Source organism: Nesoenas mayeri (genome assembly GCF_963082525.1).
Source record: "Nesoenas mayeri genome assembly, chromosome: 1".
Lineage (NCBI taxonomy): Eukaryota > Metazoa > Chordata > Aves > Columbiformes > Columbidae > Nesoenas > Nesoenas mayeri.
Genome location: NC_137541.1, coordinates 45,376,199 through 45,395,810, shown reverse-complemented (window position 1 = coordinate 45,395,810; position 19,612 = coordinate 45,376,199). Strand labels below are relative to the sequence as shown.

General features: G+C 39.6%; 1 protein-coding gene across 1 annotated transcript; it reads right to left on the bottom strand.

Annotated features, from left to right (window-relative positions):
• Positions 1 to 1,179: 1,179 nt before the first annotated feature.
• Positions 1,180 to 15,174, bottom strand: USP44 (ubiquitin specific peptidase 44; the record flags this gene model as incomplete). The annotated part of the gene is made up of 5 exons (XM_080353006.1): positions 13,732 to 15,174; positions 3,356 to 3,554; positions 2,764 to 2,872; positions 1,756 to 1,961; positions 1,180 to 1,379 (listed from the first exon to the last, which is right to left on the bottom strand). The coding sequence occupies exons 1-5, from the start codon at positions 15,157 to 15,159 to the stop codon at positions 1,180 to 1,182; spliced, it is 2,142 nt and encodes a 713-aa protein (XP_080209132.1). The 5' UTR covers positions 15,160 to 15,174.
• Between the last annotated feature and the right edge of the window lie 4,438 nt (positions 15,175 to 19,612).

The window sequence follows — 19,612 nt, the reverse complement described above, 5'->3', positions numbered from 1 at the left end:
TTTGCATAGGACTTATGCAAAATAACTTCACAATTAAAATTTATTTGGCATTAACTACTGCAGGTGGAGAACAACTGATAATTCCCGCTTGTTAGATTCTCCTCAATGCACAGTTCTGTTAATGCTAGTGGTAGGACCATGGAGAAGGTACAGCAGTTGTAGCTAATGAAACCGGTCAGATTGAAAATACTTTTCTAACAAATTATACAGCTTCTTTGCAGAGGTTTGCATTAGAGATCACTGAAGCAGACAACGCTTGCTGGAATTTAGAGTAAGCTTGTCCAATGCAAAACAGAGGGTGCTCACATTCCTGTAGCAATGACAGTTCGGTGCCTGTGGTCTTGTTGTGCTGACTTTTGGTTGGTTTGTGGTGGTGGTTTTTTTTAATAAAGCTTTTTAAGTTATTGGAATAAAAAGCCCCTGGTTGTCAAAGTTAGTACTCTGAATTTGGCACTTGAGATGTCAGGCCTGTCAAGAACAAAACATGGAAGGCTTGGTGAAAATACATTCTTGTGCTTTTAAACGCTCCTCTTACATACTTACGTGGAAATAAGTACAGGCTCTAATTCCTCAATTTCAGATTTCACAAAATTCTATCAAGGCATCGTTAGTGTAATCCCCTTGAAGCTTGCAAAAGAATTTCACTTCAGTCATGAAAAATACACAGAAAGTTACCTACAAGAAGTTCCGTTACTGCTTGACATGTAAAACATTCCTTGCTGGTGAATGTTAATATTCTAAGACTTAGGAGCAATTCCTGCAGACAGTAAGAATCATGATATCATTAGAACTATACTATAAAATGTACACAAGCATATTTAGAAAATTAACCATTGAAACATCAGTTGCCCATTGTAATTCATTTTTCTAAACCAATTTAAAAAGATTATCAAAATACAAAACCAGCTTAAAAAACAGCCTGAGGTAAGAGTTAAATGCAAATAGCAATATTTTTCTTAAAAAAATAGCTGTATTGAAATTCTAGGTACTTAGTCACTTGCTGTCAATAAAAACTTTTACTAACAAATGTAGAGAGTACTTTAACTAATACAAAAGTATATAAACATTGTACACAGATTAAAAGTAAAAGAAGTACAATACTGTACTTTCATTTCATTTAAAAATATATAGTTATGACAATTCAGACTTTTACCATACACACAGTTAACTGGCTTTGGATTAGCTGCTACTGTTGTCCATGGAACAGTCAGCTAATTCTGTGTGCTGCTGACTGTCAGCTGTGCTGGGACATGGTATTTTACCGGGTCCGTTTGCCTGAGTAAGTCGTTGGCTGTAAAACAAAATGTAAGCTTGAGCCTTGCATACTTCTTCCATAGTGCACATGTTGAGTTTTGAATCATTGCAGTGTACCCAAAATCCTGCAGTGAAGAAATACACCAAAAAAAGTCATCAGGATATTGATTTGAGGTAACTGCATTGTATTTCATAATTAATTACTGAGTCCCCTTTAACAAATTGTGTAGAGATATCGTACTGTTTCAGTGGATCTGCTGTACTTGCCTCTACATTTTAAAAGCCCAGCTTGGAGCTTGGCTTCCTCCAATTTATGAATTTATGGCCAGAACACATTTCACAAGCCAGTACAAAAACTGCAGAGATTTGGTATACAGAACTACAATTCTCAGTCCAGGAAGTGGCTCCTTTTTGCTTTTGCAAAAAGGCAGTAAGCTTATCAGTTCAAAACTGCAAACTCCCCTTTCTCCCACTCTCCTTATTTTCCGTGCTGGTTCCTACCTCCTTCTGAATTGTAGCAGTAGGCAGTGTAGTGCCCTGAGCCAAATCCTTTCCCGTGGTGCATGACCACAGCAGACAAGTCGTAGATGAAGCAGTCGGGTAGAAGGGACTTGAGGGATTCTCTGCAGCAATAAGGCTCCATGTTCAGCATTTGATCAAAGTGAACGTGCACGCCGATCTTCTCACGATGATTGCGTCCTGACCACCTGGAAAGTCAAGTCAAATGAAAACTCATGGTTTTTTTCAAAGCAAGAACAAAGCATTCTGAATGATATTTTAAGGTAACAAGTTTTCACTATTGTCTTCATGCACAAAATAAATGCAAATATGCACGCTTTTAGTTCTAGGCTTCCTCTTTCACTTCCCCTTTATTTCAAGGCCTCGCAAAATGTGTCCATAGTACCTACTATTCTCATCTTCTGAAATATCCTTTTTAAGATCTGTTTAATGGTGAGTGGCAAGTACTTCCCAGGTATTATATCCATCTCATCAGTATTTCTCTTTATTCTATCTCATTTGCAGTTTTCCTTGTATTCAGGACAGACTCTGTACTAATAATGCATGGACTAAGAATTCACAGAGACACAATCTCCACTTTGTCACCCTCAGGCTAATGCATTAATGTATTTGGTTATACGAATATGAGATTTTCACTTAATACAATCTCGCTTCGTGCATTAGTGAACATGAGCATTTACCTGAAGATAACACAGATTAATTTTTACCGACAGAGTTCACAGCAAGGTTAGTAGGCTTTGATTGAAAAGAAGGATTAAATCATTTTGGTATTAAAGTAGCAAGTAGTTGCAATTCAAAAGGTCTGTTCTCTACTTACAGCATATCTCATTGATGTTTAATTTAAACAAGAAAAAGAGGTTTCTAATAACTATTTCTCATTTTACTAGTAAACAGAAATAAAACTGATGCTAAACAACACTAATCCTAAACAATGGAAGAGTGGGACTGAATTGGTCAGTTTGCAACACCGTTTGATGTGGTACCACTTACCTGAACCGTTTAAGGTGTAATCTGAGAACCTGAGGTAGTCGACACACCATAAGCTGCTTCTGAGCTTCTGTGAGTATAACAGGTTTAGAAGAAAACTTCCTTCGTTTTGCTGAGGCCAAACACACAGTTACACAATACAAATCTCGATAACAGCCCTGTATTTCATTCTAAGATTAATCCACCGAATTTGCATGGACCTAAATAGCTCCTGTATGTGCCTCCTTGAGAAGGATACACTCCAGGAGCCACTTCGCAAGGATTATTTTATGATGCAAGTAGAAAATACTTGTGGTCACTCAGGTTAGTCACCTGAATTAAAAAAGCTTATGGATCTTCAGCTGGGAGTATCAGAACCCCCACTAGAGTGTGATCAGACTTTCTCGTAGAGAAGCACCACACTTTAAAACTTCCTTTGAATAATTCCATCTTCTACATGGTAATAGCTTGTCAAGTGACCACACCAGGGACATAAGGACTTTATCTGCAACATGCTTTTAAGACACTCAGTATTTTTCTTCTATGCTTTCACTGTCAGTTTACTTTACATTTTACACAGAGAATGTATGCTTGAGTACATACTGCCTTTACTCACTGTTGCACTGATCACATGCATATATCTTTCCTTCCAAAGCTTCGGTTTGTGTAAACTTGGCCAGCATTTCTGTCAGCAGACACGGATACTGAGATGACATCTCCTTGCCGTTGCAGTGATACCTCTCAGGAAACTCCAGGGACAGGTCCCAGAAAGGTTCTATGGTATTGGATTTATTGTCACAGGCAAGACATGTAACCTGAAAAACAATATTTCACCAGTTGCTTACACTCAAAAACTTACTTTGCTAAAAGTGTACCATAATATAGCTCCAAAAAAAACCAAACCAAACAAAACACAACAAAAAAACCAAACCATTTTATTTCCTAGTGATGACGGGTGCAACCAAAACCAAGACACAGTCATTTAACAAAAGAAATGACATCTAATTTCCTTTATCTGAAGCAGCACGTCCAATACTATTATCACAAATAGGTAAGTGTTCTTATGTTTTACTGAGAAAGAAAAGCAGTGTCAAAACGGTCGGCCTGGGACTGTCCAAGAGAAAGCAGCTGATGGGAGCCTCGGAAGTCTTTTCTCCAAAAAAGAAACACTCCAAAAGGAAAAATTACATGAAAGGGAGAAACTATAGCTTAAGTTGATTAAAAAAATAAATAAATAAAAAAATTAAAAACCAACAAAACCAAAACAAACCCACAACAACAGCTGGGGATTTTAAAGTCATATCCTTCTTACTTTGTAAGTCTTCCAGGGAAGCCTGGATTAGGAAGCAGACTTCTTCAAAGAAAAATGAACAGGTAAAAATAATTTATTTCTTCTTTCAGTAAGTGGATCCATCGTCACACTAGGGAAAGGACAAGCAGTAAGACAACGTAAATAAAATGTCAAGAAGTGAAGCGAGTCAACCTGGAAAATGCAGATTATACAGCAGGGGACAATTAATTTATGATAACAATATTTCGGAAAGTACGTTAAAGCACTAGCTCTTCTAAGCTGAAATAGCAACACACTAGGTGTTGATTTACAACGCAGCTTTATAAATGCCAGCTCAAGCTGCTCATAGGAGACTGTCACGTCATTTGAGTCTTACTCTGAAGAACCTCCACCCTTCCACGATCCATGTGGATGAGTAACTTCTATCAGCAGTTGAACCTACACAGTAGGAAAACTCCATTTAGACTGTAACAACCACAGTTCATAAAGGCTATAAAGAAATACCACTAAATATTAGGAGTATGTGTGTTTGAGACTAAAGATATGTTCACCTTGGTATGTTCAATGCAACCAAGTACAGTACAATCCTCAAGAGTAGCCTGAGTTTTCTACTGTTAATGTTTTCACTTGCTTAAAAGTTGTAGTTGACCACTAACTCAATCAGCTCCAATCTCACTGCTCTAGAAAAGATGCATTCTGAAAATAAGTTGAATTTTCATTCGGTTCAGATAGCTAGCTTTGACAGAACTTCCAGAAGCAGCCAACACCTTCCTGACCCTGTCCCCAGCAACTAAACTTTCCCACTAAAAAGATTAACGGAACTCAAGATTTTCACACAGGACCTACTGTCAAGATATTGCTGTTTATCAGCTCAGAATAACAGCCAGGTGTGACGAGACTTCGCCACTCATGTTGAACAGTAAAAGAAATATCAAATATCTCCTTAAGTTTGCTCCACAAGGGTAAACAATCGCCCAATTAAATCTTTGTAAGCATGCTTCCTGTTAAGGAAACCACCACAAGTTATTTGGAACAACTAATACAAAGACGTAGTAATAAAGGAATGAAAATCCACGAGGGATCCAAATACGGTTATTTCACAGGCACGCCTTCATGTTGCTGTTCTACATAAATTCAGTGTTGTTCTCTTCAGTTAGGTTAGTACGCCTAATCAAGTGCACAAATACACTCAGTTTTGTTCAAGAGCTCCTTTATTTTCCTCTTATGTTTTGCTGTTATGTAACTATTCACTCTGCCTCATCTGTTGTTTCATGATCTGTCACCTTACGCTACCTTCTTCCGAGGTGTCCTTTTGAGTAATTATTTAATGCATTCATTAGCTACAACAGCTTATCCACAGTCCATGCATTAGCAACCTAATGCATGTGGGTGTTTGTATACCAGCACACACGTTCAGCAGGGGCGTAGGAAAGCTGCTAGTTGCTTTAAGTTCTAAGAAGGAGGAAATGCCACCGTTTTGTTCTTAGAAAACAAAACTTTGAACTTACATGGCAGAAAAGAGGAGAATCTTTGTTCTAATTTACACTGACAGGAGCTTCTTTTGTAAGTGCTAACATCTGGCAACATTTCAAAGCCACAAACTATTAGTAATTCAGAGCTGGAATCTAGACTTGGAGACAAAATGATATGTTTGGCCACAGTTCAAGCTAACTCCAGCATAAACACAGAATGACTAATAGATTTGTGCTGTACAAATGGGTGATTTTGTTGGGCCAAAAGTTTACTTAATTGATGAGTTACTTGAGAATTTGTTGCGCACGAATGCATGCTGAAGATTAATGGGCTCAGGATGAAGTCCATACATGAACTCACTACAGACAATTTTAACAAGTTCTGAAGTTTTAAATTTAGTGTGTAATGTTAACAATCTAAGTTATATTAAGATCCTCTTTCCCAACTAGTTAATAAGGACTATCCCAAAGAAAAAAAAACATAATCGCTCCAGCTTCCAACTTCTGCCTCTCAAAAAAGTAAAACTGATGCAATAGTGCTGCTTCTCACCCCGTCAAGCAACTGTGAGCAAAGCAGATTTGTGCTGACAAAATTCTGTGCAGCTCTGTATCAGTGTTCATTTCGTCAAATGCCAGGCACCCCTCCTCCCCATGACGCTGCAGCGGAGTTAAACTCTTAAGAGTTATCTGGGATTTGCGTATTTGCCAACAGCCAAATAACCCGACGTATTTGGATAGGCGTCCACCCAACCATATCAACCGCTGTGCGCTAACTGCTCCTGTGCACACTCTCACTCAGGAGGTAAATCAGGGCTGGAACAAAGGTTGGAAGTGTTTTTCTTAGCCAGTCCCGAGCTTACAAATTGGATTACTCAACAAGTAGGAGGGTCCCTGCCCTTCTATGGAATCCATTTGGACTGGGCCTGTCCATCAGCACACCCTGTACAACACCCCCACGCTTCTCTTTCTGTCCCAAATGAGACTCCTTTATCTCACGCCCCACCACCATTGACACAGTGCAACCCAGATTTTCTTTTTTTCATGAAAGGCACTGAAATTGTATAAATGGTTGAACAAGTTTGTTTGTTTTAATAAAAACCTCACATCAAACAAACACAAAAAAACCACGAAACAACAAAAAAAAAGCCCCAAACATGAACTCAAAAGGCTAGGAAAAAAAAAATGTATCTGTCCAATGAAACTTTTAATAGTATGAGTATACACAACAGTCATCAGGAAGCGAGTCTGCTCTAGCAATCTGGTTAGTGACATTTATCTTTTTACAAATTTAGAATTTTATTTCACCTCCTCATTATATTCCATAAATGTCATTTTAAGAAGCCTTAATACTGTCACTTATAGCCAAGCTAGATGAGAAGTTTACATCACCTCAAAGCAAGTAAATTACTGTTTTTAGCTAGTCTGCAAACTCTACCTTATGTTCTGCCCTGGCCACCCTCTCATGCCTTGAAACATGGGTACTATATACAATTGTCTGGTTAAAGCTCAGTATTCAATCATGGGCCAAAGGCCAGACTGAAAAGAGCTGGATCAGATTGCTTGACTCAAGCTAAGCATGGAGGCCACTCAGACAAGCATCATTGTGCCCACAATAATTTGATGGACAGCCACTGCCCCAGATGGCGTTCAGCCTAAATGCAGCCAAAGAAAATCGTTAACATATTGCCGCAGAAGAAGCCAACTCCATCAGCAGCTGTTTTGCCTACGTTCCCTGCGCTTGCATGGAAGAAAGACAACTTCTACCATCTCTGCTCTAATTCTTTTTTGGTTTTTAAGAACAGTAAAATGGCCAGTCCCATTTTTCTGCTGTCACTACTGCTTAAATTTTCACTATATGAGACATACATAGAAAGAGTAGTAATGGAATTTTTCCACAGCGAAGTAATCCAAGTAGAAGGGATTTCTAGGATACTGCTATAATACGGAATTCCACATGACAATCCACACTGTATTTCTTCAGCTACAAAAAAGCCTAAACTTAAAGCGATGAGCACACAGCAGCACCAAGATGATCTGTATCTGTTTAACAGAATAAGATACGCATAACCACAGCAAACTGTGGTCTGTGATTCAATGGCCTCCTATAGATTAACTTAAAATGTCACCTTCATCTAGTTGGGAAGCAACTTGTCAACCATTTTGTGATTCAGGCTACACATATCATAAAAATACAGAGACTAATACCAGAATATAGAAGTCAGTATAGAGGTCATGGCCCGTTTTAAGTGGAAATCCTCCGATTACCTACCTGAAGTTCTCATAGCTTTTTGTAGCCTATTCAGTGGGAGATTTAACACCCAGCACTGCACGAGCCACCTTCAGCATTCTCCCCCAAACTAACTCACAGCATACTACTCAAAACTGAAGGGTTTCAAACAACCCAAAATTGCACATTTCCCCTTCTCTCAGCCAGTGTCTCCTGAAATATGCTGTTTGAACAAGTACATGGTGCAGGACTTGCAAAGACAGGCACTGCCTTTTAAAACTTCAAACATAGTTTACACTGTTTAGAATCTACATCACTTGCTGGGTGTTGACATAACTCATTTCTCTGAGCACTGCACACTGTTATTCTGCCACACCGAGCAGGGCCAAGGGGAGGCATTTTGCTCAGATTCCATCTTAAACATGATTGGGAAGTAATCAAACCTTTTTTTTTTCCTTTCTTTTTTAAGATATCAAAAGCTAGTTCATACTAGGCTTTGCTATAATAAATGGCGAATTATTGGGGAAAAAAAAACCTCACAAGTTTGTCCTAAGAAGAAATGGTAACTAATCACAACTGTGCTGCAGAGGAAACTCGTTACTGAATCAGCACAGCCACTGCTCTTCCCTTTCACTGCTATGTTTGGTGTTGCTGGAAGATAAACCTAGGCAAAGAGCTTTGCCTAAGGCACCACATTTAAAAGCAGTGGAATCCCCACAAGAGACTTCCAAAAACCACCCCAAATAGTTTCTAAAGGGTCCCTCACCACTCCAAAAAGGTGTTAAAATGACATTGGCTAGACATTTCTTCAATCACTTACAATAAATTTGAATTTACTCAATGGCACTCTATAAAGAAATCATCAACAACTATTTACTGTTTTGCAACAAGTGCCAGTTCAGTAAAACACTAATAATTCAACATAGATTTTTTCCTTTAATTAGGTACTCATGCAGCTTTCACATAAATCAGCACAAACCTTATTACTTTCCCCTCCTTTACTGGGTCTCTTCTAGCCACAGAAAATACTGATTGCCCTTCTCCATCAGCTTGCCTTAATTACAAGCTATCCCTGATTAAACTGATAGAGGGCTGATGATGTTGCAAGGTCATTCTTCATCTTTGAAAGGTCCTGGCAAGGTCATGGCAATCAGGGAAAGACATGAAGAAAGCGACACTCCAGTCTTCAAGGAGGAGGACCTGGGGAACTACAAGTCAGCCAGCACCACCTCTATCTATGGGAAAGCTGCTGGAACAAAACCTGGAAATCATTTCCAAAGGTATTAAGAGTAAGATGGTGATTGGAAGCAGTCACCATCGATTTATGATGGGAAAATCATGCTTGACCAACCTGCTGGCCTTCTTCCTCCAATGAGATGACAGGTACGGATAACCACTGTAACAACCACAGTTCATAAAGACTATAAAGAAATACCACTAAATATTAGGAGTATGTGTGTTTGAGACTAAAGATATGTTCACCTTGGCATGTTCAATGCAACCAAGTACAATACAATCTTCAAGAGTAGCCTGAGTTTTCTACTGTTAATGTTTTCACTTGCTTAAAAGTTGTAGTTGACCACTAACTCAATCAGCTCCAACCTCACTGCTCTAGAAAAGATGCATTCTGAAAATAAATTGAATTTTAATTAGGTTCAAGATAGCTAGCTTGGACAGAACTTCCAGAAGCAGCCAACACCTTCCTGACCCTGTCCCCAGCACCTAAACTTTCCCACTAAAAAGATTAACGGAACTCAAGATTTTCACACAGGACCTACTAGCAAGATATTGCTGTTTATCTGCTCAGAGTAACAGCCAGGTGTGATGAGACATTGCCACTCATGTTGAACAGTAAAAGAAATATCAAATATCTTAAGTTTGCTCCACAAGGGTAAACAATTGCCCAATTAAATCTCTGTAAGCATGTTTCCTGTTTAGGAAACCACCACAAATTATTTGGAACAACTAATACAAAGACGTAGTAATAAAGGAATGAAAATCCACGAGGGATCCAAATATGGTTATTTCACAGGCACGCCTTCGTGTTGCTGTTCTACATAAATCCAGTGAAATGCTGCTGGAGCCCAGTGATAAAATGGTGCACCCCAGGGATCGACACCTGAGCAAACTATTTTAAACCCCCAGCAATTTGCAGATGACACAAACCTATGCAGAGTGACTGATACACCAGAGGGTTGTGCTGCCTTCCAGAGGGAGAGGGACAAGCTTGGGAAACAGGAACCTCTAGAGTTCAACAAAGAGAAATGCCACCCAGTGGGAATAACCCCAGGCACCAGTGCAGACTGGGAAGCAGCTCCCCAGAGAAGGTCTTGATGAACAAGCTGACCATGAGCCAGCAAGGTGCCCTGATGGCCAGGCAGGCCAACAGCCTCTGTGGCTGCGTGAGGCAGAGCATCGCCAGCAGGTCCAGGGAGGTGATCCCTGCCCTCTGCTCAGCCCTGGTCAGACACAGCTGCAGGGTTGGATCCAGTGCAGAGCTCCACAGAAAAAGAGAGACCCTAAAGAGGCCACCAAAGGGTCAGGAAGATGATGAAAGGGCTTGGAGCATCTGACATAGGAAGAGAGGTTGAGTAAGCAGGGAGCGCTCAGCCTGGAGAAAAGAAGTGGGTACCTTCCACAAGAGAACAAGCACTGAGGGACTGAAAACAACTGCAACTTCAATAGACATATTGGCATCTGCTTACAGTCCCAATTGGATTGAGAGGAAGGAGCCACTGTTCCAGCAGATCTGCCTCTGAAAGCACAGGTTTACAAGATACAGACTCCTTTGCCCAGGAACTGCTATAGTACAACTTTCTTGAGGTAATCACTGGAGGAAGACTAGCATGTGAAAAAGGAAAGAATAGAGGAAGGTATAGAGGGGAAGGGTTTTGTGACTATATATTGTATCTTCACTTCCCGTAGATATATTTGGTACTGAGGTTTCACAGTCCGTACTGTGAGTAAGAAGCTGTAATCCTAAAAAGGTTATTGGGATAAATAATTAGATAATAAAAAGAAGTCAAGAGGCAATCCACCCATGCTATTCCTGGTGTTACTCATTACCTATAGTTTAGTATTCCATAAAACACAAAGATTTCAAGTAGTAGATGAGGAAGACATTTCAAATCAGCTGAGAACATAACAAAACAAAACCAACTAACTCATATAAAAGGTGTGATTGTTTTGACATCACTTAAAGCTTTTTCTAATCATCAAAGAGTAATCTGTGTAAAAATCTCACACACCCAATTTTCTCCTTTCTTAATCTTATATTCTAAATTTAGTTGCAGTGCTGAACAAGGCTGCCATTTCAATGGCAACATACCAATAGCAAACTCAGGATTATTACTTCCCTTTAAGTTAAAATAGAACAGCTAGAAGAGGAGGGAAAATGTTTTATTGCACATATGAAAGCAATGTGAAACCTAAGTAAACATACAGCTTATCTGCTTTGTAAGTGATCTGTGTGCTGTATCAGGAGCAGTTCATAGTATTCATGAGGTTTGAAGGTCAAGACTGACTTTACTGCACTGGGGTATCTCACAGAATCAAATATCTTTAACTAACACTTTCAGTACAAAGGGATAGTACATGTAATAACTTTTTAGTGATCCTAAGCCAGAAGGCAACTGCTGCACAGAAACAAGCTTCTCAGTTGCCCTTATTCACTCAGTTACGAAGTAGTTTATACAATACTCTAGACTAAAATCCCATCCTATTTTTAACAAATGCAGCAGGTTGTGGCTCCAACTATCTTCTAGAGAGAAACTGTAATACTGGTACAGCTTGTAGGTAAAGTTAAGCCTACAAGGACAAAATGTTCACTCCTTGCTATTAACAGCTAACATTGTCAAAGATGTGGTGATACAGCAAGAACTCTTTCATATTTTTCTTCAGCCCTGCATGGATGTTTTAATAACTTTTTTTTGTTCATGTTATTATAGCAGTTGGTGCCAGTTCTGACAAACAGCTAGGAAAATCATGATGCAGGAATCTTACTGAGGAAAGTAATGGCCTAGTAGAGTTCTGAAAGCTCCTCCTTCCATGTGCAAATGCTGGGGTCTGAATCATTAAGATGACCTGAATAAATGCAATCGAGGAGGAAACTTAAATCTTCAGGAGTTACCTTTTGGTTTCAATATTTATCACGTTCAGAACCACTAGTGACGACTAAACTGGAACAAAGTAGTGGCAGAAGACAAAGGAAACATTAGTGTTGGACACTGGCTGCGGGAACTGCCTAATGAGCAAGGGAGAAATTCCTTCAGATAAAACTGCCTCAATTCTCTTTACTTTATTTCTCTCACTTAGAAACATTCTGAAGCTCATCAAGGCTGTATTTTGCATGCAGACATTGACCAGCAGTAAAAGAGCTGTGTGCTGTAGTCACAGAAGTCACAGGATAGCTCAAAACTGTTTAATTCTCTCTCAGTCTTACTCAATGACACTTGAGTGAATCCTCACTAGTCCCCTCCCTGCTTTCAGGAAGGTGAGAGGGTTTCTATAATAGTCACAAGCCTCTTCACATAATAGACCCAAAAAAAAGTGAAAGAAGCGGTACTGCTAAAATAATGCTTAGTGTCTTCAGAGCCTTCAAAATTCTTCCAAAAATGAGTCTGGTTAGAAGGCTTGGAATGAAACCAAGCCTTGCCAGTATACTTAAGCAATTTAATTTTTTACTAACAAAATCACTACTGCGGAGAGGACTATGATTTTCAAATAGAAAGCTTTAATAACATAGTATCCAAGACAGTTACAATGCTGATACGAGATATGTTAACTACCCCAATGAAAAGATTATGTATACCACAGAAACGTTCTTACACTGGGCCAAATGGAACACAGAGAATGATCTGCTTTTAAGAGTAGATATAACGATTTTTAGTAGTTACACAAAACTTAACATGAGACCTAAAGCTAAGATATGCTGCAAACAACTCTAAAAGTCCTGTTATCTTATTATAAAGTTTATAGATATCACAGAAGTAAACAATCCTACTTTAGGCAAAAAACACTTGGATTTCTACCTTCTCATACTGAAATACTACACCATCAAACAATCAGAAAAATGGGAATATCCACCTTTTTGTTAATTTGTGTTAAATCTCTACTCCTTTACACAACGTATCCATTAAACACTTCTGCACTCCTTCAGTAACGTGTACATGCGTAATAAAGACCAATTCCAGGGGGTAAGACCGGCTCAACCTCTATGCCTGCTGCAATGTGGTTAGTTTCTAGATTAATTCAACAGAAACCAGCATTTGTTTGTTTGGTCAGTCTCAGACATTTCTACACACACACAGTTGGGATATGCATCATAGTAAGAGGACACATTGATGTACTTAACGGGAAGCTGAGAAGAAGGAGGAAAAAGGAGAGTAATCGGGGAGAAAAAAGGAAAACAACCGTTGCCTCCACCTCACAAATTTGGTTCCTGTGTTGATAGAGCCTTCTGTATCTTTGTGTTGTAACAGAAAAGTAGTATTAGTATTTCCCGTACATAGCATCATGACATGCAAATACTCTGTAGTAATGAATCTCAAATTCAAGCTGTAAAACTGAAATAATACCCGGCTTGGCAAACATTAAGTAATCAGTTTCCACTTAGATGAGACTAACACTTTCCTTATCACTTTTTATCTAGTATCACTATTGTGACAAGCTAGATGCTTAAGACTGCAATTTTTTTATTCCTGCAAATTAGTTGGTGCTTAAGAGCAAAGATAAATATTTCTCAGTAGTCGTAAAGGTGTGCTTTAAAATATCAAATGTAACACTTTAATGTTTATCAGGTGACTCTTCTATTTCAAGTGTTAGAAGTACTCAAATGACCTTTGCTCTGAAATTCTGTGTATTATATCCTTCCAATACTTCCTCAGTAGTTATACATTTATTAACCTTTGAAGTGTGACCATCACTGACCAGGATAAATCCATAACTACAAACCACTACACAGCTTAAAAAAAAAAAAAAATCATAAAAATCATAAAACATACCTGACTTAATAGCTGTCCATGAAAAATGTTGTTAACCACATTCAACACCTGTTTTATAAGTTTTCTTTGAGAAGCGGGGATGAGAGCTGGGTATCTGGTCCCCGTAGTCTCCAGTTCCTGCTGCACTTTATCCAAAAGTTCACAGAGAAATTCCTGAGCATCTTGTTGGGCATATCCTCTGAAGGCTGGAATTAGTCTCCACACAGAATGAAGCATGGCAAAAGGAGACACCAGCGCCCATTTGCCAGACCACATAACTTGGAACAAAGTATGTAGCTCATGACAGAGAGAAATATGCTTTGAACTGGGCTCCCTGGGCTGAATAAGTTCCATATTTCTACTTTTTGATGCTCCCCCACTTAATCCAGAGGATAAACTAGGCCGCCTCACAGAAGATGATCCCTTTACTTTCTCTTGATTCACATGTAAAGCTGAGGCAGTTTTTGACAGGTGTTTAGATGAAGATCTGGTTTTACCACTGGTTGCTGTTGCCAGCAGTTCCTGAGTTTGGTTGAGATCAAGCTTTAAAAAGCACTCCCGAAAAATAAGTAAATGACTTAATACCTGCAGGATAGAATTCATATAGCATGTATTTCCCAGGTTTCTCAGTCCTGTTACTCCAGGAGTCACTGTGGGCCTTCGCTTAATTGGAGAGTCACTTACTTTTTTCAGTCTTACTTCACCTGAGGTATACGTTTCTTTCAACTCTGTCACAGATTCCATGTTCTGTGATGTTTTTTGCAGGCAGGGTGCTGTTTTTGGGGACATTCCTATTTGATTCTGTAAACGACTGCTCTTTCTTGGAGGCATCTTTTCCATCTCTGCTTTCAACTCACGCTTTCGTTCTTGCCTTCTTCTCCTAGCTTTGTCCCTTCTTTCCTCTGCTTCTTCCTGACGCCTTTCTTCTTCCAAAATCTTTTTTCCAGTAGGTGTCAACTCAAGCCACGCCCTGAATACTTTGCCCAGTAACGCACGCCGTCGGTGCCAGAGAGCTGTGAACATGCGGTCTTCATTCCGAAGCCAGGCTTGGGCACCACCATGTGAAAGGTAAGAATCATCACTTGTACCCATAGAACGCAGAGTCCTCCCACTTCGAGTAGTGCACTCATAGTTCTGACTCTTGATTGCACTTAACGTACTTCGCAATAGTTTTAAATCACCAGTTGCGTTATCGTTAAGAACATAATCATCGCAGAGATAACAGAAAACATACAGCTCATTTACTTCCAGTGCCACTGGGTGACTGCTCTCCTGAAAGTGCTTTAGTGCATGTTCTTCGATGTATCTTCCACACGCCACGTGCGAGCAGCTGAGGCATGCCCACACCGATTCGGTGGTATTGCAGTCCACGCAATGCCATTTCTGAGGATTCAGAATGGAGTGGTCTTGGGACAGTCGCAGACGTCCTATGTGCTTACACTTATCCATTGTTAAAACCGAAATTGCAGAGATAGGCTAGCAAAACACATGGTCCAAACTATTTTCTGTCCATGATGCTTCAATCTGCAACTAAAAAAAATTTAAAAATAGTAAATTAAAGTATATATATACCCAACTATATCACTTTCACAGGTATCAATAGATTTAGTTAAAATACACTGTTACAGAGTTTGGAGACTAACTCAACTTAAAATGGAACAGGCTACCCAGAGAAATTGTGGATGCCCCATCACTGAAGTGTTTAAGGTCAGGCTGGATGGGGCTCTGAAAAACCTGGTCTAGCAGAAGGTGTCCCTGCCCACGGCAGGAGGGTTGGACTAGATGGTCTTTAAAGGTCCTTTCAAACCCCAAACATTGTGTGACTCTAAAATGTTCCTATTAATTCCATCCCAAAGCATACAGGTGCAGAAGTGCAAAGTTCACTTTGATTTATTATGTTTACACAGTGCCAACAGTTCAGACAAACGAGGCTTTATACAACTCAAACTCTTAATTAAACCACACCTTTAATTAAATCACTGCAGCTCTGCGCTCAGACAAGCCCATTATACCAGTGCTTTCTACAATAATGTATCTTCAATAACAACATTTCAGTATGTCATCCTAACACCTCTGAAAGAAAAAGTGTGACCTGAAAAAAGCAGAACTTGATTTCTTCAGAAGTCAGGAATACCATCAGATATCTACCTCGTTGTTGCAAATTTTATAAAAATCAGCATTTTGAACGGATGTTTCTAATCCATGTATTAAAAATTTGGCTAACACTGGCTTACATCCTTTAAATAAGTTTACATGGTAGCATTTATTTGTTCAAAGCTGCTGTATTTGCTTTCTCCCATAAGGTGCATTTACCTGAAACAAACAGGCAGGCTCTGACTAACAGAAAATAAGGAGACAATGATTCATTCTTTCTTTATGTTCTTACCATCTTTCTTTTGACTATCTCTTGCTGAGAGATATCATCTAGACACAGATAATGCATCAGGAAGTGATTATATTTGATCTGGGGTGTTTGTGCTCAGGATGTCACTGATTAGAAGGACTAAATAGCACACAGCACCAGTATCATTATGCACAGTGCTTACCATATGAAACCCAAGAGATTATATTCCAGCTATTACCCTGTTTCTCCATTTTACAGTTCTGAAATACACAAGAATAGGTTACTCAGTTTAGAACAGATGTCTGGGTTAGAATAAACATTAGATTGAGGGAACCCTAATAAACAATGACATTGCCAAGGAAGGGAAACAGGTAAAAGGTTGCAGGTGGATAAGAAAGCAGCTTTCTTTTTCACCTGGTACTTAGATAAAAACTGTAGTTAAAAGATTTAACAAAAAATGGCTTTGATTGGTTAATTGGCCCATGGGTAGTGCCTCTTAAAATGTTACACTACAGATACCAGCCTAAGAACTATAATGACTCCCTAAGCACACAGCATTGTGTGTGTTGTGCAGGTCTTATTCTGCAACGCAGTAAAGGTTGAACCAGCTGTAGTGCAACTGATACAGTGTACACGGTTTTACAGGCCCATGTTAATCATTCCCATTCAACTTATTTAAGAGTTGTCTTCGGTCCCTACTCCCTGCACTGAAGAGTCTCAGATGCCATGACCTCTGGGTACCCATTCAGTAATTCCCAGATTAAATACCAACCATAGCGTATCATGGGGGGTCGAGATCACTCGTGTGCTGTGGTCAACAGATCACAAAAATAATGGCTTGCTGAACGTTTTAAACTTCCTAGCATCCATAACATTAATTCCTTCTAAATGGCAGTTTATTCACAGGCTGCTAATGAGATTCTTTTACAAAGAGTTGTGCACACTAAGTTTTCTTTTTTAGATTTTCTTTATCAGTAAGACCACTAGCTTTACCCCACGTCTTCTCCTAGTCTGACAACCTGTTTTGCCCAACAAAGCTGAGCTTTTCTAACACTGACAAAACTCACATAAATTTCAGAATTGAAATATGTATGTTAATTCCTCCTGGAATATTAAAGTAATAACTATGTAAAGTGTGCTGCAAGAATTAAATATGGTAAACAGGATTTTAAGAGATGAGACTCATCTTTGTGATTTTGGGCTAACAGAAATAGATTTTCCTGCACAGCATATTAGTAACAGTCCTTTCCAGCAGGCCAGAAAAGAACACTAAACCCTGCCTTCCCACAGGGCTGTCCCCATATAGCAATGCTGGCAGTCAGGAGTCTGATGGGTCGACCCTTTCTGGTTTTGTTAAAGTCACTGTGTGAACATTGTGCCTAATTTGTCCTTCTTTTTAAATATTACATGGTCAAAAAAAAAATGCATTTTTCTCCACTTAAAAATATTATCAAGGGTGAAACTACTTACATGCATCAATGTAAGCGATATTGGACTGAGGACAAAACTACGACTGCTGATTTCAGGACGACCACTGTGTAAACCAGGGTTGCACAATCAAGCCCTTCATGTAAAAACAACACGATTCTACGAAAGCGCAAGATCAGCGCCTTGGAGAGAAAAAAAACCCTAAAACCCCAGCTCCCCCACCAGCAACCAAGCCAGCATGACATTCTCCCACCTACATCGATGTGTGGAGAAAGGAGCCGGGGTGGAAAGGGGGGAGGGGGAGGAAACATCTTGCCATGAGAGGAGAAGTCTTTCTTCGAAGAAAATGTGAAGAAGTAAAAATGCAGAATTGGGTCAAAAAGCCAGAAATACACGTGGAGACTGCAAAAATGTGAAAAGTACAAAACTGAAACCAAGAAAACTTCAGCTGAATGTCATGCAGCACACAGCACGAATGTTTTAAGATGTGGAGCACTGAAAGATCGAGTCACAAAATTTAAAAACTTCACCTTAGAAATAAGACTTGCCAAGACAAATAGAATAGCTCAGGGAAAAGCAGGAGTGAAGTGACAGATAATGGTGGAGAAAACCACTGCGTACTCGTTCCCATGCCTTCTAGAAAGCAGCAGCTGGAATAAAACAGTACAAGCAAATGCTCCAACGTCAAAATTCCCTAAAGAAAGTTATTCAGCGGTAGTTTCTCCATTATTCTCTCCCGAGGTTCAGTTCCGTGCACACACACAAAGAAACTGCGAATTAGTTGACCAGCACTTCAGGGATCAAGCCACCCCCCCCCGCCCCCGTGTTCTTAACACAGACCTGAGCTGTGGTAAGCAAAATAACCACTAAAGTCCAGAATAGCACTGCTGAAAGCATTATGTTGTCTGGGAAAACAGATACACGAAAGTCTTTCCTTGCACCAAAGCTTTACAAGCTAGAAGTAACGATATACGGGATATTTTTTTTTTAATCGAGCCATATTTTAACCTTGTTAACATGCTGGTTTTCTTAGCTTGACTAAAGAATGCCTGGCAAAATGGGTAACTCAGGAGGTGAAAAAATATATCTTTTTATTCCATTTGTGGTCCATGTAAACAAAAGATTAATCTGCGCAGCTGCTAAATTTTAGCATTTTAACTCTGAACATAAACAAAAGGAAATCTTTTGCCCTGAGTTACTTCCGTAATTAATTGCTTGGCATGTAAATGAAAAATCAGTCTACCTCAAGTGTTAGACTAGAAATTCAGTACATAGTTTTACTAATATACATATATATATGTATGTATATGTATACACTTTTGTGTGCTCGTGCGTCCTGTTAATTCTCTGGCTTTTAATCAGATGACAGTTTATCAACTGATTTTCACCAAGTTCAAAGTACCTGCTAATATCTGAAAAACAAAAGAGGAATCACGGGTAATTTAACAACTCAACGTTTTAGATAACAAGTACGCTAACTAAAAGGCAGATGTACTGCTTTACTACCTTCTTCAACATTTTAACAAACCCACAACAACAAAGCATTGACGTGCTTAACTTCAAGTTGCAGTACAGTCCTGCAGGCAGAACAGTAAAAAAATCCTAACAGTAAAAATCAAAGCAGCACTTCAAAAATAATTTTGTAAATTTTTTCCGATTTTAACGGCACAGCCTTTGACAAGAAAACTCTCATCGTCCTTTCTATGGAGCGATACAGATCGTTATTTAACTTTCTTTTCCTCTTTTTTTTGCCAGCTAAGGAACGTAAGTAGCCACTTACCCCCGCGCACCAGACACCGGTACAGCACTACATTGTATCTACACTACAATGTATCTAATTGCACATAACCGCATTTCCTGCAGTTGAGCATTCGAGGTAAACAAACAGTCCGGATTGAAGCGCTTTCACAGCAGCACGAAAAACCCAGCGTTTCTTAAAGAGTCTGGATTTACACCTGACAGTTCTTCCCATTTAGGAAAAATAAGCCTCTGCGACTGCTCTGACAGCTGCCGGGACACGGCCTGGCTACCGCTGCGACAGTGCAGGCGCCCCAGCCGAGTCCACCCGCGGCTCGGTGCCGTGGGACGGCGGATCGAGCGCGCTCACGGCTGTTCCGCTGGGAAGCTCCG